The 23,006-nt window shown below is 45.0% G+C and overlaps 1 protein-coding gene across 1 annotated transcript in view; it reads left to right on the top strand.

The window, feature by feature from the left end:
• The window catches only part of LOC126203582 (uncharacterized), a 69,246-nt gene that overhangs the window by 13,870 nt on the left and 32,370 nt on the right, over positions 1-23,006 (top strand). The window contains exon 2 of the mRNA XM_049937942.1: positions 2,675-2,733. Within this exon, the coding sequence (XP_049793899.1) occupies positions 2,677-2,733 (57 nt within the window). The 5' untranslated portion in view covers positions 2,675-2,676. The remainder of the gene's footprint in view (positions 1-2,674; positions 2,734-23,006) is intronic.

The following is a 23,006-nucleotide window of genomic DNA, read 5'->3' as shown; positions in this document are numbered from 1 at the left end:
GTGTCCCAGGTTTTCGCCATCCCTTGTGACCAGCTCATCTAGAAATGGCAGTTTTTTGTCCTTTTCTACTTCCATGATAAATTTTATGTTTGTATGGGGGCTGTTCAAGTGTCTTAGGAAGTCAGCGAGCTGTTCTTCACCATGGCTCCACACAACGAAAGTGTCATCGACGTACCTGTACCACACCTTAGGTTTGCAGGTCGCCAAGTCCAGTGCCTGTGCTTCGAATTGTTCCGTGAAGTTGGCCACCACTGGACTAAGAGGACTACCCATGGCGACGCCATCCAGCTGTTCGTAGAAATCGCCATTCCACGTGAAATAGCTCGTGGTGAGACATGCATGGAAGAGCTTTGTGATGTCTTGCGGGAAAATGGAACCGATGTGCTCCAGATCGTCACTGAGTCGCACTTTCGTAAACAAAGTAACAACATCAAAGCTGACCAGGATGTCGTTTCGTGCAATTTTCAGTTTCTTCGGCTTCTCAATTAAATGTCCTGAGCCCTTTATGTATGTGTCGATCATCCGCACGTATGGCTGCAGCAGAGAGGCCACGTGTTTTGCCAGTTTATACGTCGGTGAGCCAGGAGCGCTAACAATCGGTCTTGGAACGTTGTTCCTATGGATCTCTGGTAATACACACAGCTGAGGTGGTAGGGCTTCTGTGTTGCGCAGGTTTCTCTGTATGTCCGCCGGAAGAGAAGACGTCTTAGTTTTCGGTACGTCGTCTGATCTAATATGTCTCGGATCTTTTGCTCATAATCTTCGGTCTTCATTACGACGGTCGCATTCCCCTTATCGGCAGGCAGTACCAATATACTCTTGTAGGCGTTGAGATTCTTAATGGCTTGTACCTCTTCTTACTTCAGGTTCCAAGCTGGTGGTTTTGCTCGGCGCAGTATCCTGGCTGTTTCAGTGCGTCTTTCCTCTGCCCTTTCAAAAGGAAGGGTCCGAATGGCCGCTTCGGTGTTGGCAATGATGTCCTCCATAGGTATAGTTCTCGGGATGACAGCAAAATTCCCTCCTTGTTGAAGAACAGACATTTCCTATTCAGTCAATTGTCGTTCAGTGAGGTTGACCACTGTGTGTGACATGTCGGGAATCGCCTTGTCGGTCTGCTTCAAGCATCTTTCTAACTTATTCTTCTGTCGCTCGTGCAGCGCTCGAGTTCGTTCTGCATGCTCCTGTGAGTGGTGCTATCGATCTTGTCCCAGCCGTCTCGATGCATTCTGCTACTTAGTTGATAGAAAATGTCCAAAAGTTCCCGATCCGTTCTTGCCAAGGCTCTCCGTGTTGTATGAATTCGCTCACGAAACAAGCTCGTTCCATTCTGTCGTATATACGATGTGCTTGGGCGGTGGTGAATAGGCGCTTACATTTCAAGAACTTCGGTGAGACACCTTTATCTCGGCACCGTGACAGAATGGCGAGAGATGACATCAATCGCGCGTTTGGACATTTTCTATCAACTGGTGCGAAGAACACAGGGACTGGCCCAACGAGGAGTGGGGCCACGTGCTCTTCCTGGATGAGAGCAGATTCGGTCTGCGTAGTGATTCCTGATGTACGCTCATACGTCGAGAGGTCAGAACACGTAATTGTCGAAATTGCTCATATTGGTGGTCCAAGTATTTCGTGTGTGGAGAGGCATAACGTTGCATGGGCATACTGACCACCTAATCTGGAGAACACACACACATACACACACACACACACACACACACACACACACATATATATATATATATATATATATATATATATATATATATATATATATATATATATATACACACACACACACACTAGGAGGGTGTAATGGGTATAAGTACAGATATTTCTATTGGTGTATGAGAAGGGTATACTGAACAACACTACACCATTATTAACGTCATTTGCAAACCAATGATGATTATAGGTAGTTGCGTCGTTCTGTAGCCAACCACAAACATTTTTCCGTGAAGTCATTAACCATCTCGTTTCACAGTGGAATAAACGCATTAACAGTAACAGCGATTGTATTATCATGAGCTGTTTACTTACGATTATAGGTGGTTGCGTCGGAAAAGATATGTACATGAGTGGTTCTGTAGCCAGCCACAAACATTTTTCTGTGAAGTAATTAACAGTCTCCTTTCACAGTGGAATAAACATATTAACAGTTACGGCGATTACTTTTAATATCATGAGCAGCTTACTTAACTTTTTTCCATCTGTCTCGTTTTCATTTGACTGCGAATTATGCGTAAACTAATGGTCTGGATAGTAATTTAATATACTACTGTCATAAACACCTCGACCTTTCCCCGTTGAAGCTCTTTAATTCGTTGTATAAAATCTCCAGAATCTCGTACATAGTGTTTGCACTTTATGACGCGTGGATCTATACTGCTGTTTATGTGGCCCGTATCACAGACCCCCGACGTTACTTATACTAAACAACTCGCCCGTTTTCAGTTACACTTCAACTGAGCAGACGTCTTAATGCAAGTGTTAAACATCTTAGAAGGAATCCAGTGTCTGATACCCTCTAATATCCATATTTGTCTCAGCTTCTAACTTAACTTCTTCGACTTTTAAAACCCTTTAACAAATGTAAAAAGGAATAACAAACATAACTCCAGTTTTAAAAACCTAAAAATATTGTATATTGATAAACAAATATTTTCTCTTCCAGAAATGGCTCTCACGGAAGTCGTCAAGGGCCCACCCTTCATAATTAAAGCTGTCGCACTGGTGAGTTTTCTTCGACCATCAATGTGCAGTATGCTACTTACGAAAATGATGATTAGTTTTAACACGTAAAACTAAATATTAACCACAAAGTACTACACGTTCTATTTACGCTATCGACTGATATTACTATCAGTATAGTGTCCCTACCACGAGCGCACATTCACGTGTGAATTCGGTTAGGAGATATCCACGCTGCCAGTAACGTGCCAGTGTGTTCAACGTAAATCGTAACTGTAAGGTTTCAGCAACTCAAGTTTTGATTAAAAAAATTAGTTAACAGCTAGTTACTAAAAACCGTAATGTACTGTCTGAAAGCACTACGAAAACTCTTTACTTGACGCACTACACTGATTAAAAATGTAGCAGGTTGTAGCCGTCAGTTCAAGTTAATTAGAGGAGGTCGTAGGTTACGAGGTTATAAGCAATTTCTGGCTGCAAGGGCCTGTTGCATGCCTGAAGGGGCGTACTTCTCCATAACTTTGCGATACGAGCTGATGTGCCTTGCGAACGTTTGCCTGAATGCCTGTTTCCTTTGCTTTCTCGCAAGCGGTTTCCCAGTTACCACCGAATACTGCATTCCTAGTCAACAACTTTGGGGGTCATAGTTCACTTAGTAATGAATCTATTTCTCCCTATTTATTACTTCCAACGAATGTCTTCAGGGGCCGCAGTGGCATAAGGCGTAGTGGATTCGATTTCCGCCAAGGGGTCCCAAGCTCAAATACGGGAAAGGAGATTTTCATCGTTGCAGTCCACCCAGAACAGCCTCAGACCCACTCATCGTGCTGTCGGAATGAATACCAGGAGCCTTTTCCATGTGAAGAGTACGTCCAGTCCAGAAACTCACCAACCCCCAACCCTACTCCTACTGCCGCGGCGTACAGCAAGGAAATGCATTCTAAGTGGAGTCTGGCCGATTGTCCGAATACGGGTGTGCGCCACAGGAAACAAAAATGACCTTCTTCGCTGCAGTTAGCGTATAATAATGACGCAGCTATTGCACAGAACTGGTATCCCATACTGTGGCCTCTAGTACGATCTACCTGTTTGAGTTACTGAACGACAGTCTTCTATTCGTACATATATTTTCTCTTTTTCGTGAAGTCAGAATTCATCAGGCGAAAGGGGACAAGTGAGGCCTCTCCAGGCTCTTTGTGCATTGCTTTAGATACCTCAAATCGTGTTCATTACGGTCCTCTCCAAGGAAACGTTTGTACTCAGACGCATTGAATTAGTGCATAACTTCGTAGAGTTTCTCCAGGGGTTTTGTAACCACAACAGATGCACATAACATACACTTTCGTCATAAATAATATATTCTCCTTTACTCTTCACAACAGTCTACCACTGCTGGGTAACTTTTCGGTTCCGCGGTTGTACACGTCATGTGGTTTCAAGGCGAAGCCATGTACGGAGCTCATTTGCATCCGTAAAGGAAGTTCCTTGAAGGTTGTTTTTTGTAACCGCGACAGGAACGGTCGCGGGGTCGCCGCTAACGAAAACGCAGCGGGACCGAACGAGAGGGGTCCGCGAACAAACAAGACTGACGAACGGGAACTGAACGGCAAGCACGACGACAGCCAACCTAGCAAGATACTAAGATCAACAACAAAGTATTAAGCAACGGGGTCACAAGAGATAACCTCACGAAATCAAAACAACGTTCGCTCGTAAACGGGAGGTAAGCACACGCAACGTAAACACTATGCCTGTAAGCGAGATATCAACCGACTCAAAGCAAATACCAGACTGACTCGCTGAGCTTTTTTTTTCCCTTTATTGAATGTCGACTCCCCCTAAAGGGGCGGGCTGGCAGCAGCTTAGTACGCTGCTCTGCAGTCTACAAACTTTTTAAAACGTAAGAAGAAGATAAGAAACAATAAAAGCAGTCGATAAAACGGTGGCTTAAATTGTAAAACGGTGGAAAATTGTGGAAAGTTAAAACATAAAACAAAGGGTTGGCAATGCTAATAAAATAAACAGGAAGCAGACAGGCAACACAGTAGACAGACAATTAAAAAAACATGGCGATAGTCTGGTTTCTGTTCGCAAGAGATATAAAAAACACACCCAGCGACAGTATGATGTCCGTTCGCAACACTTCGGAAAAGACACACAACACTAAACACTCACTGTAAACACTGCACTAAAATGTCGGCACAAAGATGACACACCATAGCCAAGGGCAGTAGGCGGGGGGGGGGGGGGGGGGCCTGGACAGATGAGGGAGGAATAACAAGGAGGGAGGAGAGGAATCACGAAAGGGGGGAACCGAAGTAGGTAGAGGTCTCATAAGGGGGGAAGGGCAGGGCAGACGCGAGAGGGAATGGGAAAAGGCAGAGGAGAGAAATACTAAAGGACACGGGGGAGAGAAGGGTGGCAGAGAGAGGGTAGGTGGGGAAAAATAGGATGGAAGGGGGGAAAGGGAGCCCAGGAAAAGGACGGAGGAAAGGAGGGGGGGGGTGAGGATCAGAGTTGTTAGGAGGGATAAATGGGGGGAGAGAGGGCATCATCCGGGAGGGGGAGTTGATGGAAGCCACCTTGGGAAAGGAGATGAAGGGTGTAGAGATGGAGGGTAGGAGGGACACAACAGTGAAGACATGGCAGGGGGCGGGAATGGGAGACGAGAGGAGCAACCAGGGGGTGAGGGGGATCAAGGTGGGGGGAGGTGTAGAGTATGCGGATATGTTCGAGGAACAGGAGCATATGAGGGAAAGGAATGAGGTCATAGAGGATCCGCGTGGGGGACAGGAGGCGTATACAGAAGGCGAGGCGGAGTGCATGACGCTCTAGGATCTGGAGGGACTTATAGAATTTGGGGGGGGGGGGGGCAGATATCCAGGCGGGACTGGCATAACAGAGGATGGGACAGATGAAGGATTTGTAGGTGTGGAGGATGGCAGAGGGGTGCAACTCCCATGTCCGGCCAGAGAGGAGTCTGAGGAGTCGGAGGCAGTTGTGGGCTTTGGATTGGATGGAGCGGAGATGAGGGATCCAGGTGAGGTAACGGTCAATGGTGAGGCCAAGGTAGGTGAGGGTGGGGGTGAGGCGGGCAGGACGGGCGCCGATGGTAAGGAAGAAATCCAGGAGCCGGAAGGAGCGAGTGGTACGACCTACGATGATTGCCTGGGTCTTGGAAGGATTTATTTTCAGGAGCGACTGGTTACACCATACTAGCTGAGCGAGAGGCAGCCGCCTAAATGCACGACAGGGTATGTCGCTATTGGCCGCTGGGACCACGTGCTCCACAGTGGCGCCCTCACGTTAGTCTCGGGCCAGGAGCTCGCGCAGCCACAGCTTACGGCGCGACTGCTGCAGAGACCTCCAGTGGTCATCGAGTTTCGTGCCGTCTGGCACGGATTCGAAACCCATGGCTCTCGGTACCAGATTGTTCGATAGAGAGTGGGAAAGGTGAAAATCTGAGGGCGCAAGATCAGGTGAATAAGGTGGGTGCGGAATGACTTCCCAACCAAAGTACAGTGTTTCTCTCAGTCTAGCTGAATGCAGGCGCTCTTTATCATGGAGTAGCATCACTTCGAGCAGTATTACAGGCCATTGTTATTGGACTGCGTCTACAAGACGTCTCAGTTGCTGACAGTAAGTGTCAGCAGTGATGGTTACACCTCGGCGAAGCAATTCATAGTACGCCGCACCATCGCTGTTCCATCAGATCCATAACAGTATCTTTTGTCTGCACAAGCAGGTCTTTGTGCGTGCAACTGCTGCTTTCTTTGGGCTCAACCATACCTTTCTTTTCCTTACGTTAGCATTAAGACACCATTTCTCGTCACCAGTAATGATACAGGACAGTAATGGTCGGTGTTGATCATAAGTCAATTGACGGTAAGCAAGTAAAACACATTCGGCCAGCCTCTGATTTTTGTGATTTTGGCTTAGAGCATGTGGTGCCCATACACCGGATTTTTTAATCTTCCCCATTCCATGTAAACGTCAGACGATGATGGAATCATCACAGATCATCAGATTTTCTAGTTCTCGAGTACACTGACATGGATCACTGCGGATTAACGTGTTTAAACGATTTCATCCAACCCCGAAGATCTTCCTGAATGTGGAGAGTCACTTAAGTTAGAATAATCCCCAACAAAACTAGAAAACCGTTTTGTTGCCGTGCTCTATGGAATGACATTTCCCCGGAAAATGGCGCAAATGTTTCTGGCTCTCTCCACCGCTGCCATCCCTCTACTGAAATCAGGCAGAAAAATATGTCAGAAATGTTCCGGTTTTACCATTTGCCTCTCCATTTTCTAGCGTCCACAGCTCCACCCACTATCTTCAAATGAGAAAGTGACAACATGTACACCCAAATAGCAGTGAACTACAAACAAAAAATAACAATAGATAAATGAACCCATAAACCCATAGCAATAGGAATACCAAAAATGCAAAAAAAAAATGGTTCAAATGGCTCTGAGCACTATGGGACTCAACTGCTGAGGTCATTAGCCCCCTAGAACTTAGAACTAGTTAAACCTAACTAACCTAAGGACATCACAAACATCCATGCCCGAGGCAGGATTCGAACCTGCGACCGTAGCGGTCTTGCGGTTCCAGACTGCAGCGCCTTTAACCGCACGGCCACTTCGGCCGGCTAAAAATGCAAAACAAAAACCCTACGATCGTATGCACCAACCTAATTCAAACTGCACAGCGACGATGCAACAGTGTTTGATAGGTTCTTGGTGGACCCTAACAACATTAAATATGATAATAGTGTGACATTTATAGGAGCAATATTTATGACAACAGTGAACCAGACTGAGTATTGGATCAGGTCGAAATGTTTGTCAAGGTATTCCTCCAGCAGTCGGTATCTTGGTATGGAGTTGTGGTGTACCACACAGAAGTCTTGGATCTTCATATGCACTCGATAAACCATGTTTACGTATGTAGGTGGTGGAGGGTACCAGTACGATTTCCCTATTCCAACCACGAATGACGTGAGGGGAGAACCAGTATCGCTAAGCCTGCGTATGAGATCGAATTTCTCTTCGTGCCGATTTTGGGAGATTCATGTGAGAGGAAGTTGTAGAATTTGGGAACACGTACTATGTTTGAGTATAATAAGTATGATAACTTTTCTGGAAACTAGGAATCTACTCTGTAGGAATCAGCATGGGTTTCGAAAAAGACGATCGTGTGAAACCCAGCTTGCGCTATTCGTCTATGGGACTCAGAGGGCCATAGACACGGGATCCCAGGTAGATGCCGTGTTTCTTCACTTCCGCAAGGCGTTTAATACAGTTCCCCACAGTCGTTTAATGAACAAAGTAAGAGCACACGGACTATCACACCAATCGTGTCATTGGATTGAAGAGTTCCTAGATAACAGAACACAGCATCTCATTCTCAATGGAGAGAAGTCTTCCGAAGTAAGAATGATTTCAGCTGTGCCGCAGGGGAGTGTCGTAGGACCGTTGCTATTCACAATATATATATATATATATATATATATATATATATATATATATATATATATATATATATGAACTTGTGGATAACATCGTAAGTTCACTGAGGCTTTTTGCGGATGATGCTGTAGTAAATCGAGGGGTTGTACTAATGGAGAATTCATAAGTTAACTGGGAGTATGCATTAGTATTGATCTAAAATGGAATGACCATATGAAATTAATCGTCGGTAAAGCAGTCCGAAAACAAAGGAAGTAGGTTACAGTACACTTGTTCGCCCACTGCTTAGATACTGCTCACCAGTGTGGGATCCGTACCAGATAGGGTTGATAGAAGAGAGAGAGAATATCCAACGGAGAACAGCGCGCTTCGTTACAGGATGATTTAGTTATCGCGAAAGCGTTACGGAGATGATAGACTCTAGTGGAAGACTTTGCAGGAGAGACGCTCAGTAGTTCGGTACGGGCTTTTGTTGAAGTCTCGAGAACATACCTTCACCGAGGAGTCAAGCAGTATATTGCTCCCTCCTACGTGTATCTCGCGAAGAGACCATGAGGATAAAATCAGAAAGATTAGAGCCCACACAGAGGCATACCGACAATCTTTCATTCCACCAACAATACGAGACTGGAATAAAAGGGAGAAACGATAGAGGTACTCAAGGTGCCCCCCGCCACACACCGTCAGGTGGCTTGCGGAGTATAGATGTAGATGTAGATGTAGATGTAACGCGACCCGCCAGGAATCCCTTTTCTGTGCTGCCCTCTTCATCAAAGACTAGCACTTGCAACCAACGTCCTCAATTTTGTGTGTGGATATATTCTAATCTCTGCCTTCTCGTGCAGTTGTTACCCTCTACAGGTTCCTCTCGTGCTATGTAGGCTATACCCCTGTTATTCCCTGAACCCTCCACAGATTTCGTACCATCCTGACCCTTCTGCTTCTCAGCGTTTCTTTCCTCGCCGATTCTGTGGGGAACCTCCTCCTTTCTGATCTTATCACTGTACATAACTTTCAACATTTTTCAGTAGCACCACACCGTAACCCTTTCTCTTCTCATTCAGTTTCTCCACAGCCCATGATTCTCTTCCGTGCGATGCTGAGCTCCAATCGTACATTTACAGTAAAATCTTCCGCGAACTAAGTCTAATGTTTGACACTACTAGACATCTTTAACAATCCCTTCAATACACTGTCCAGTCACATTAATGTAACCAACTGTAAAAAGCCTGAATAACCATTTTTTCAGCGTGGGCCACTGCGATAGCTGTGGGAAGAGAGAGTCAGCGGGGTTCTGGAAGGAGCAGCCGTCTACATCGACATCTACATACATACTCCGCAATGCACCATACGGTGCGTGACGGAGGGTACCTCGTACCACAACTAGCATCTTCTCTCCTTGTTCCACTCCCAAACAGAACGAGGGGAAAATGACTGCCTATATGCCTCTGTACGAGCCCTAATATCTCTTATCTTATCTTTGTTGTCTCTCCGCGAAATATAAGTAGGCGGCAGTGAAATTTTACTGCAGTCATCCTCAAATGCTGGTTCTCTAAATTTCCCTAGTAGCGATTCACGAAAAGACTGCCTCCTTTCCTCCAGAGACTCCCACCCGAGTTCCTGAAGCATTTCCGTAACACTCGCGTGATGATCAATCCTACCTGTAACAAATCTAGCAGCCCGCCTCTGAATTGCTTCTATGTCCTCCCTGAATCCGACCTGATAGGGATCCCAAACGCTCGAGCAGTACTTAAGAATAGGTCGTATTAGTGTTTTATAAGCGGTCTCCTTTACAGATGAACCACATCTTCCCAAAATTCAACCAATGAACCGAAGACGACTATCCGCCTTCCCCACAACTGCCATTACATGCTTGTCCCACTTCATATAGCTCTGCAATGTTACGCCCAAATATTTAATCGACGTGACTGTGTCAAGCGCTACACTTCTAATGGAGTATTCAGACATTGCGGGATTCTTTTTCCTATTCATCTGCATTAATTTACATTTATCTATATTTAGAGTTAGCTGCCATTTGTAAGGCATCCAAGATCCCACGAACATAGATGCTAGTATCCGACGCCCCAGGACGGTAGTAGACAGGAGTCGATTGTCAAGCGCTGCAGAAGGCAGTGAGACGAGTGTTGAGTGCGGAGTAGTGCTGGAGAGTGTCGAGTGAGCCGTAGTGCGGGAAAGACGGGCAAGAATGGTGGTCGAGTGAGTTGTAAACGGTAAAATTCACCGGAGTGTGACGAGTGAGCACGTCCCCCTGATCGTCGTGGGGTTGACCCTCACTAATACCGATTCGCGAGTGATATGAAACAGGAAATGACAAGTGCCGAATTACGTGTTTCGCGTCAACCGCGTCGGCCAGCAACAACCACGGATTGCAGTGTGGATTGTCGTGAATGTTAACCATCAGCATTGCGTGTGACGAATTACTGAAAATCAACAACCAATAAAAAGATATAACTGTGATTAGACGTGTAAGGTGAAGGTAGCATCTGCCTCAGCATTTGTGTGTTAGTAGGAAATATATATCAGTTTGTACATCGCAACCTTTGTGGTTCTTAATAATAGACAAACTTTCTATCATTTCCGCTATTCAATCTCAGAACAGCCGCACTCGCTTGAAATACTCTCGAAACCAGCAGAAAAACCGATAGCCTTTCTTCCATTAAGCACACGGTCATATAATCATAATAATTAACTGTTGGCGGCTACGATAAATTACACAAAACCCAATAAGGAATTAAATAGGGGTGTTTCACATTCTTCCCACCAATCACAAATCCTATCCAAGTCATCTTGTATCCTCCTACAGTTACTCAACGACGACACCTTCCCGTACACCACAGCATCATCAACAAACAGCCGCACATTGCTATCCACCATATCCAAAAGATAATTTTTGTTGATAGAAAACAACAGCGGACCTACCACACTTCCCTGGGGCACTCCAGATGATACCCTCACCTCCGATGAACACTCACCATCGAGGACAACGTACTGGGTTCTATTACTTAAGGAGTCTTCGAGCCACTCACATACTTGGGAACCAATCCCATATGCTCGTACCTTAGTTAGGGGTCTGGAGTGGGGCACCGAATCAAATGCTTCCCGGTAGTCGAGGAATATGGCATCCGTCTGATACCCTTCATCCATGGTTCGCAAGATATCACGTGAAAAAAGGGCGAGTTGCGTTTCGCAGGAGCGATGCTTTCTAAAGCCGTGCTGATGCATGGACAGCAACTTCTCTGTTTCAAGGAAATTCATTATATTCGACCTGAAAATATGTTCGAGAATCCTGCAACAAATCGATGTTAAGGATAAAGGTCTGTAATTTTGAGGAGCCGTCCTTCTACCCTTCTTATATACAGGCGTCACCTGTGAATGTGGAGCCAGGCCGATTCCAGTGGCGTGGGCAGTTGGGCTAGGTTTCTCGGCTAACAACCATGGCGGGAACACACCGATCCAGCTGGTCCCACATATTCTCGATTAGGCTTCAATTCGGGAAGTTTAGTGGCTAGGGGAGTACGGTAAACTCATCCTGGTGCTCTGCGGGCTGTATGAGACGTCGCATTGTCCTGCTGGTAGATGCCATCGTGCCGAGGAAAAACAAACTGCATGTAGAACTGGGCGTTGTCTACAAAGATAGATGCACAATTCCGTCGATCCTTTGTGTCTTACATAATTGGGAAATCAACCGGATAATGCACGATAACTTTACCCTGACCATAACGCATGCAGTGTGCTTGCTTTCGGACGTTTCACACCATACACGCCAAAGGCCATCCATCTGATGGAACATAAAATGTGATTCATGTGGAAAAGCCACCTTTTGCCACTTGCTGGAAGGCCGGATGAGTGACGGTGTGTAAATTCCAGCCTTCGTCGCCAACGAACTTCATCAGTACGGGTGCATGAACCAGCCACCTGTTTCGGAGCCCCATACGCAGCAAGATTCGCTGAACAGTCGCTGAGAAGACACTGTTGCTAGCCTGTTGGTTAGTCTTCGCCGTCAGTTGCTGAACAGCTGCACATCTATTCGCCCGTAATCATTTCCACAGGTGTCGTTGCCCCCTTTCATCCTTGGCCCATAGTGCACCACAGCTGCATTGGTGCTGGTTTTGGATGGCACCATTTTGCCATCATTGGTATCCTTTATCGACGGTGGCACGCGAACAGTTTACAAACTTGACCGTTCCGAAAATGTTTCCACCCTCGTTCCGAAAGCTAATGATCATGCCCTTTTAAACGCCAGACAAATAGCATTAGAGCAACGACTACCCTGTTTTCCGTCTCCCTCTGACACGCTTTATATACCCTCCACTTCCAGCGCTGTCACACACCGTCTGTGTGTGGTTACTTCACGTTTACGTCGAACACAGGGGGTGGTCACGTTGATGCGATTTGTCCGTGTACTACGTGAGCGCAAATTTTGATGCTAAATTTATCATAAATTACAATTCTGCTACTCCTGCTTACTTTCTTTTCTCGGTTTACTCTCAGTACATATTATGTGCTCAGCAGAGTGCTCATTCCACACGTCCCGTACTTCTTTCTCATTTTCACTGAGGTTAGCAATGCCATCATAGAACCTTATCACTGATATTCTTTGAACCTGAAGTTCAATCGTAGTCATGACCCTAACTTTCATTTTCGCCATTTTTTCTTCGATGTACGGATGAAACAGTAGGGAAGAAAGACTACGCCTCTATCTTACACCATTTTAAACCCAGCTACATCGGTCTAGGCCTTCCGTTCTTATATGTTCCTTCTTGGTTCTTACAAATACTGCGTATTACCCATCTTCCCGTGTAGCTTACCTGAGGATTTCTAACATTTTGCACCATTTTACATAGTCAAAAACTGTTTCTAGGTTGACAAATCCAATGAAAGTCTCTATATTCAGAACGATATTTTCACTCTGCAGCGGAGTGTGCGCTGATATGAAACTTCCTGGCAGATTAAAACTGTGTGTCGGACCGAGACTCGAACTCGGGACCTTTGCCTTTCACGGGCAAGTGCTCTTCCTTTCTTTCAGGAATGCTAGTTCTGCAAGGTTCGCAGGAGAGCTTCTGTAAACTTTGGAAGGTAGGAGACGAGGTACTGGCAGAAGTAAAGCTGTTAGGACGTGGCGTGAGTCGTGCTTGGGTAGCTCAGTTGGTAGAGCACTTGCCCGCGAAAGGCAAATGTCCCGAGTTCGAGTCTCGGTCCCGCACACAGTTTTAATCTGCCAGGAAGTTTCAATGTTTCTTAGGTCCTGCTTTCCCTGTCAAATGCGACGTCAGTACTAGCTGTTTCGTGTCTTTCACACGCGTCAACCAAGCTATAGACGCATGCGAGTCATTCGACTGCTATAGAGACCTGCATCAGATGGGTTACTAACAGGTATATCGTTCACCAAAGAACTCAGATACTGAATTAAAAAATACGTACAACGGATTTGACGATAGCTAAAGGGTGGTTCTGCTAAATGAGTCTTGGATAGCAAAAGATATTACATAAATATAACTGAAAAAAATGGTTCAAATGGCTCTGAGCACTATGGGACTTAACATCTACGGTCATCAGTCCCCTAGAACTTAGAACTACTTAAACGTAACTAACCTAAGGACAGCATACAACACCCAGTCATCACGCGGCAGAGAAAATCCCTGACCCCGCCGGGAATCGAACCCGGGAACCTGGGGGTGGGAAGGGAGAACGCTACCGCACGACCACGAGCAGCGGACTAACTTGAAAAAAGGGATTCACTAACCATAGCATTAATATCTAGGCCCAAGTGAATGTAAGTATATTACAATCATTGCCGGTGTCCACGCGTCAAACGTAACATTAATATGAATATTAATTGGACACATGACAAAAGTAACAGTTAATTAGAACAAACAAATGAGATAGAACAGGCACTCGTCAACTTTTCAAAGTTCTCGGAAAAAGAATCGCGGAATTCAGAAATAACTAATATCCTAACAACTTCATCACATTCGACATGGCTGTTGGTAGTTTCACAGTGATTGTAAGATCATACGGAATAGAGAGTGGGAAACAACCATGCAACAACTGCTCGCCTGGTCGTTGATGAGGCCGGGCGAATTTAATTGAATGATGAAAGACTCCTGACTTCACTCCTCCCTAAACAGTCGATGCCGCCCAATCACAGTCGATGTGTGGAGACACATTCCGCGTACGGTCCCGATGACTTCCGCCGCATCTCTTCAGACAATGCACAGTCTGCTCTCAGAGCAGAGACGCCGTTCACTGCTGCATCTCCTTGCTGAAGCCCCTAACATTCTCGTCTTAACCCTCCCAGAGCGTACTCTCTGAAATCTTAACACCAGCTGTTCTCGCAGTCCTTGCCATAAATAAAGTCTCCCGCGTCTCTTGTCCGTGGTCTGAGCAGAGTCCGTACCACAAAAAACAATTCTCGAATTAAATAACATGCATCAAATTCTTGGCAATGGTGTAATTCTCAAGGCACTCTCTGTTCTTCCACCAAAGAACCGGAGAAAAAGTGCTCCAATTTGCCTGGTTGCCGCCGACACCGTTTCTAGAACATTCCATCTAGCTACCCTAAGTCATTGATTTCTATTTTAGTCAGCCAATTCGTGATTTTCTCGGGAATCCCCATTCTCGAATATTTTTTAAGCAAATCCAACTAGATTATCTCGCGTCTTTTGCTTGAGGAAGTCCTCGTACTGCCACTGATGCCGGCACGTTAGCACGACTTGCTTTCCGCGGGGGACCGAAAACACAGTAAACAACGCTGAATAGCTCCGCTTCTCTCGGAACAGCAGGAGACAGGAATCTGTTCAAACTCTTTCCCAATTTCACATGCCATCCCAGAAGTTCTTGGGCTGAGTACAACGCTCTCTGCGAGGCTTCCTTTGACTGACCTGGGCCCTAGCTGTAAAGCGGCCATAGACTTGTCTCGGGCGACTCTCTCCAAGGTTCGCTATCCTCCAGTTTGTAGCCAGACTCACTTGGCTGCTTGCAGTGCTTTCTTGCAGCTCATGGAGTAAAAAATTTTCCGGTCCTTTGGAAGGGTGCCCAGTAGAACAATGCTGTTCGGCAGAGTACCCGCGCCCTCACTGATCAGGGGTATTACCTTTCTTCTTCGTCGGTTGAAGAGCCAGATGTCAGGATCGTCCTTTAGGACTTTATCTTTGCAGGAAACTCAAACTGCAGCCCGTGTTGTGGCATATTGCTGACTACCCAGACCAAGGTTGGCAAGGGACATTCACTATTCCACATGAAAAAGTTAACATGACCACAGACATATTAAATATTCACGACATTGTGCATATGGCGGATATGCCATCTGCAATGTATGGTAACAGAACAAAACTTCACAAGCCATGGTCCCTGAAAAATCGTTTTATTGGATGGCTGGTTTCTACGTACAAACATAAATATTTGACGTGGTGATTTCTAGTGGTCTTCATGATATTGGGAAGTGTGTATGCAGCGTGAAATGACTTGCTGCACTGATGGACAATATGTTGTAATATTTTAAAGCATAAGATCCAATGATGACTGTATAGCTTGAAACGCCCCCTTAGAAAAATTATGAATGACTGGGCTGGTAAACTTCTACGTTATTTGATTTTCAAACAGCTGAGCAAAACTGAACGTATTCAGACATTTCTCTATTTACTTATTCTGATCATCACTAAACTGGCACACAATATTTTTTTTTTAGCGCAACGCAGTCTGACTTTCAATAATCCCTACAAAAGAATGGCCCTGACTAACAATAACCTATACCTTTCATGAATCACTTACCACAAAAATCTTCGTTACTCGAACTACTGCAATACAGCGAGCACCAATACTGGCAGCTAAATAAAAGATTCTAACTACTGAAGGCACGAACTACTGATGGGCATAGTTAGCAAATGAAAGATTTTTATAGAGAACAAACAATGTATTTACCTTAATAATGTTCAAAAGTCATCGTATATGTATCTATCAATTCATGACATCCATCTTTACAAATTTCATTTTTCTGGCGAACACACGTCCAGATCGTCCACTTATAGCAACCTCTCAAAACTCTGGCATCTCTCTCTCCACATCCACAACTGCTGGCGGCTCACCTCCAACTGCCCAACGCTACGCGCTGTTCACATCCAACTGCCCAACACTACAATAGCGAATATTCCAACAATGTCAACCAGCCACAGACTGCACACAGCACCGTCAGTGATTTTCATACAGAGCGCTACGTGGCGTTACCAAGATAAAAACCTAAACAGCCTACTTACAAGCTCTGTCGATACAGGCCATTGAATAAAATGCTTTGTTACCGATCTTGGCTAGTGAAGTTTTCTTCAGTTACCATAGCTTAGAGAAGTTTAATATACAGGGTGGCCAGAGAGAATCTAAAATGCTTGTAAGGGTGTTGCAGGACAGGCTGTGCTGAAAAATAATTTTCAAGAAAAGAATTCGATACGTTGCGTCGTTTCCGAGTTATTTAGCAGTGCTGTAATGCGCAGACATCTGTGAGTCCTTGAGGTACCACCTGTTCAAATGCTCATTACCAGCTAAAATGTACCTTTTACGGAATTGATAGATGCGTGATAGGAAACCAAACGATCATACAAGCTTTTCAGTTTCTAACCACCTTGTATAGAAAAAGAAGGCTTAACCTTTACAATTACTGACATCGTTATTTTAATTAGCAACCAGTGTACATCCAGCAATAGAAACATAGCTGCAATTGTGGTTAATGGAATTTAAGAAATATAAGCGAGATGTGTCAGGTCAGGAACGGACTGACACCTTTCCACCTTCACCTTACCTACAGTCAAAGTGATCGTCACCTAAGAGACCTTCAATTTTCTTTTTCACTTTTATGTAGTTTATTCCTGCAGTATTAGATGTGCAATAGTTTTCGCATATATGTACCCTAGCGATCTTCGGAATTGTGTGACTAATATTTTTCATGAGGAAGGATGGTATGTTTCAAGTCTCATGGATTCCACACACTAAAATGCCTAATTTTACTGAAATGTACGCTCTAGAAATCTTTCACAACTAACTTTTCCGTAATGCCCAGCGTCTCTTTTGTAACGTCTGTCTCCAAAGTTTGATGAGTATCTCTGAGATGCTTCTAGGCATGCTAAACGTACTCGTGACGAAATACGCGTGTCTTCTTACGTTTTTCACTAACTCTTCCATTAATCCTGTCAGGTATGCTCCCACACTGATACTCAGTACTTCATCAATGCTCAAGGAACGATGACACGAGGTTTTTGTAAGCTACCTATTTCACGGGTGATTTTCCGTAGGAGTGAATTTCAGCCTGAGATTTGCTTTTCTTTCAACTATGTGTTCCAACTACTTTAGATCGCTCCAGACTGATATTCCCGGGGAGTTTATAGATAATACTGTTGTCAGTGATTTATAGTGATTAATGTAACGGATTAATAATGGGTCTTTCAGCTACTTATACTCAATAATCTACATTTATTTCTGTCGAGCACCAGTTAATAGCGTTAATCTCCTGCATTTCCCTACAGTTTTCTGGCGTTGCGACTTCCCTACATACTGCATCATCAGCTACGCAAGGGCACATGGAGCTTCCGACTTTACCCACTACATCACGTGTGACTGAAAATTCGTGAAACGATCGCAGCAACGAAAGACACCTTTGTTTCAATGGCTGCCACCCCAACTCTTTTATTAAATCTGCAACACCATCTCCCACATTTCGTGATAACAAAAAACGAGCAGCCTTTCTTCGTCATTTTCAGTGTCCTCCGTAAATCTTGTGAGGATCTCATACCGAGCTCCAGTACACACAAGACGACAGAAAAGCGTAGTGTAGGCATTCTCTCTAGTAAATTAGTTGCATAAGAAGATCAAACGACGAGTGGCGTATTTCGTCTCGAAATCGTTTACTCGGTGCGAGAATATTACGGAGATGGAGACACTACAAGAAAGGTATTATGCATCACGAAGAAGTTTACTGTTGAAATTTTCAGGTATACTACTTCCCCCACATACCTCTCGCGAAATTACCGCGACAAGAAAATGAGAGGCACTGGATCGAATAAGGAGGTCCTCCCACGTGGCATTTGCGAATGTGACAGACATGGGAAGACTGGACAGTTGTACCAGGAGCACGCTCCGCCACACTCTTTATGTTCTCTCAGACGGAATAAATTTAGGTATTTCGTAAGATCACTTTCACTCCTTTTTCCACTGCGATGGAGGTCAGTATCGCGACACCCAACGCTGAAATTACACTGTTTTCTTTTGGGCGACCAAGAAAAGTACATCAAACACATTGCCGATGAGAATCGAAATGAAAAATCCTCAGTGGGTGACACTAAGGATGTCAATGAAACCACCTCTTTCCATGGGACGTTGAGTCCCACACACTTTGTGGTTGGAAATGACATTTCACAGTGCTATGAGTAACAGGAAGACATTCTTTACAATCTTTGATACTGCTGACATTCTTCGATGTTTCAGCACTTCTCTATGGACTTTGTGGGCCTGCATCCCAACTGGACATGAGCGCACCATTTTGGAGTTCTGTGCGACCACAGTTCTTGCTCTCGTGTTCAGGTTAGAAGCAGTAGGGACCATTTAAAACCACTTGAAAAAATTTGAACGTAATCCGAAACCGCAAAAGGCCATTATGCTTTTTCATCACTCCAGCTTACACCCTACTGTGGTGTGATCAGGGAGTGGCGCTACATTGACATATGCGAGAATAAAAGGGCAAATGGCCCCTCTGAGGCCTCCCTGTTTAGCTGAACACTCGACGACAGCTGCTAACATTTATAGACAATTTTAAAAATGTACCTTTAGAGATAAAACCTGCAAAGTAGCCTGAGGTGCCTGCAGGTAGGCAACCGCTTGACACACCTTCACAATCAACTGCCTCCCTTTGGGCACCTGGCAGTACTTTGCAAGCTATCACTGTACAGACACATTCTTAAAATAATAAATGTGGGTGGGTGCCACTGAGGTTTTGCTGAACTGTGGGTCTGAGAGAGACCCATTGCTGTTTCATTCATGCATATGTCAATGTTGTACCCCTCTGTGATCACGTCACAGGAGGGTGTGAAACAGGAGAGCTGAGAAAGCGTGAGGATCTTTTGCTTTTTCGGATCACGTTTGAATTTCGTCGCACAACACTCCAAAGGATACCTCATTCGATGTTGTTGCAGTTCCATGATGTCCATCGAGGTGGGGTGAACCGCCCAGAAGGTGTCTACAGTGCCAAAGGTTGTGAAGAACGTGGAGTGGAAATCAACGTTCCACGGAAAGGGTTGTTTCATTGACGCTATTTCTGCCAGCCGGTGAGGGAGTATCTGAGATGTTTTGCTCGGACACCCATAAAAAAAACCGCGATTTCAACGCTGGGAGTTGCTGTTCTGACGCCCATCTCAGAGGTGTCAAAAGAAGGGGCAATATGTGGGTAAGATGTGTTTAGACGACCTTCCCATAGTATGAACATCCACGTGACGTGGGGCAGAACTTTGTGTTAAAATTTCGTGCTAATGTGAGATTATTACCCCACACTGTACGTCCTATGAACTTCTGAAGTCTGGGTTTTTTTTGCCTGTGTTGACAACTCGCTATTTGAAATGTCGTCATGCCCGAGGATGACTTCACTGGATGGCACATTTTTGCTGCATTACAGAAGAAGGTTGTAGAAACGTTTGAACAATATTTCCAACTTAACCGTCGTAATGGGTGGAAAATATGAGGTTTCGAAAAAGTGTTCCTTTGCGTCTGATGTGCAGTTCATTTATTGCATATGAAAATATAATTGGAGAAAACTCTGTGAATTCAGAGCGAATATCCCGCCTAAAACGATTTACACAAACCACAAAATAATTAACTTAAGATGCCGGCTGTGGATTAGAACGTGGCCATTCCAGTGACATCAATATACAGGATAATTCAGCTGCCCCTACCACTGCGTCTTATGCAACCTGCAACGCCATCTAATATCACATGCAGGATTTTCAAATTCTCTTGCTTGCTACATGCAGTGTATTAGGCCTACAGAAAAATGAACAGGTCTTTTTTGTAGGAAATTTAATGTAGTTAAATTTTACACTGGGATGCGTTTTCGATAGAGGTTGTAGTTTCCGAATTATTCAAGGAAAACTTACAGAAGTGATCTTCAAACGAGTTTTTCTTGAATAACTAGAGAACTGTAGCCCCCAGCGAAAACTTATCGCAGTACAAAAATTACAAGCATTAAGTTTCCAACAAAAAGGTCCTGTACCTTTTACTCTGTAGCTAATAGTTAGCATGTATTGAGCGAGGCAATATGCTGAATCGCTCTGGGATGCATTGTTTGATAGCAGTAGGAGGCTAATTTAAGAAATGGTATCCTGATCTCAAGACTTATTGCTGTCATCCTCTTGTAAGTTCAGTCTGTCATCAGTCAGCCAGTCACAAAGAATGTGGACGACACGTGTTCTGCACTTACTGTTAGTGTTTCTTTCATTCACCAAATGTGATCTAAAACCGTCATATTTTCCATGCCGATGATTTGGGTACCAGACGTTACGTTTCTGACGTGCTACGATTGAGGTATGGACCCTATTCTATAGGCCTCCGTGACGTTATTTTTAAACGTTATAACGCAAGGCCACATGCTGACCGTAAAGCGCTGACTTATTTCGATATAGACTCGTCGACAGTTGCTCCATAAACACTTTCTTCAGCCCACTCACACATTGAAAACATGTGTTCATAGGTTCCCGAGAGGCCAATAACAGTCACCCATTAAGATTAACGTAGATTTGAGATCATCTGGAACTAAGAGCACCCATCTCTCATCCAAGCTCTATTCGACTCGATGCTCAGGTCGGTTAGAGGAATTTACTTGTCACAGGGGGAGTTGTGAGAATAACACACTACATTACGCAGCGTGCGTAGCCCCAAATCAAATTCAAATTAACTCATGTATTCTCCCACAGTACTGTATAAGCACATTAGGTAAAACTGTGATAGCTGCTACCCTTCCTGTTGTTGCAGTTGCAATGGCTAGATTCTTCGTAACGGGACACATTAGTGACAATGAATGTCTGATTAGGCCAGGAGGCGTGTTCAGAGAGCCTTAAGATTATGACCAACACTTACGAAACGTAGGTAATCGAAGCTCATGTCCACATACACACAGACACACACACACACACACACACACACACACAACGACGAAATTGGTCGGATGGTCACATGCCATTGTTCTGAGTACGTGGACGTCCCCTACTCTTCACAGAAAGTGGGGTTCGAAGGCTTGTCTCCTATGTAAACTAGGATACATAGTGATCTGTGGCATATGTGCCGAAAGAGCACAATTCTGGTACACGCACAAGTATTTCTAAGCACAGCGTTTATCGTACATTGTTGAACATGGAGCTCTGCAGCAGACCATCCCTACGTGTTCACATCTTGACCCAATGACATCATCGGTTATGACAGCAATGGGCACGAGACCATCGAACATTGTTCAACATGGAGCTCTGCAGCAGACCATCCCAACGTGTTCACATCTTGACCCAAAGACATCATCGGTTATGACAGCAATGGGCACGAGAACATCGAACATTGTTGAACATGGAGCTCTGCAGCAGACCATCCCTACGTGTTCACATCTTGACCCAAAGACATCATCGGTTATGACAGCAATGGGCACGAGACCTTCGAACATTGTTGAACATGGAGCTCTGCAGCAGACCATCCCTACGTGTTCACATCTTGACCCAATGACATCATCGGTTATGACAGCAATGCGCACGAGACCATCGAACATTGTTGAACATGGAGCTCTGCAGCAGACCATCCCTACGTGTTCACATCTTGACCCAAAGACATCATCGGTTATGACAGCAATGGACACAAGACCATCTAACATTGTTGAACATGGAGTTCTGCAGCAGACCATCCCTACGTGTTCACATCTTGACCCAAAGACATCATCGGTTATGACAGCAATGGGCACGAGACCATCGAACATTGTTGAACATGGAGCTCTGCAGCAGACCATCCCTACGTGTTCACATCTTGACCCAATGACATCATAGGTTATGACTGCAATGGGCACGAGACCATCGTACATTGTTGAACATGGAGCTCTGCAGCAAACCATCCCTACGTGTTTACATCTTGACCCAAAGACATCATCGGTTATGACAGCAATGGGCACGAGACCATCGAACATTGTTGAACATGGAGCTCTGCAGCAGACCATCCCTACGTGTTCACATCTTGACCCAAAGACATCATCGGTTATGACAGCAATGGGCACGAGACCATCGAACATTGTTGAACATGGAGCTCTGGAGCAGACCATCCGTACGTGTTCACATCTTGACCCAAAGACATCATCGGTTATGACAGCAATGGGCACGAGACCATCGAACATTGTTGAACATGGAGCTCTGTAGCAGACCATCCCTACGTGTGCACATCTTGACCCAAAGACATCATCGATTATGACAGCAATGGGCACGAGACCATCGAACATTGTTGAACATGGAGCTCTGCAGCAGACCATCCCTAAGTGTTAAATCTTGACCCAAAGACATTATCGGTTATGACTGCAATGGGCACGAGACTGTCGAACATTGTTGAACATGGAGCTCTGCAGCAGACCATCCCTACGTGTTCACATCTTGACCCAAAGACATCATCAGTTGTGACAGCAATGGGCACGAGACCATCGAACATTGTTGAACATGGATCTCTGCAGCAGACCATCCCTAAGTGTTAAATCTTGACCCAAAAACATCATCGGTTATGACTGCAATGGGCACGAGACCATCGAACATTGTTGAACATGGAGCTCTGCAGCAG

Source organism: Schistocerca nitens, chromosome 9 (assembly GCF_023898315.1).
Source record: "Schistocerca nitens isolate TAMUIC-IGC-003100 chromosome 9, iqSchNite1.1, whole genome shotgun sequence".
In the NCBI taxonomy this organism is placed as follows: Eukaryota; Metazoa; Arthropoda; class Insecta; order Orthoptera; family Acrididae; genus Schistocerca; species Schistocerca nitens.
The sequence above is the reverse complement of the archived record's forward strand: the minus strand, read 5'-3'. Positions and strand labels throughout refer to the sequence as shown.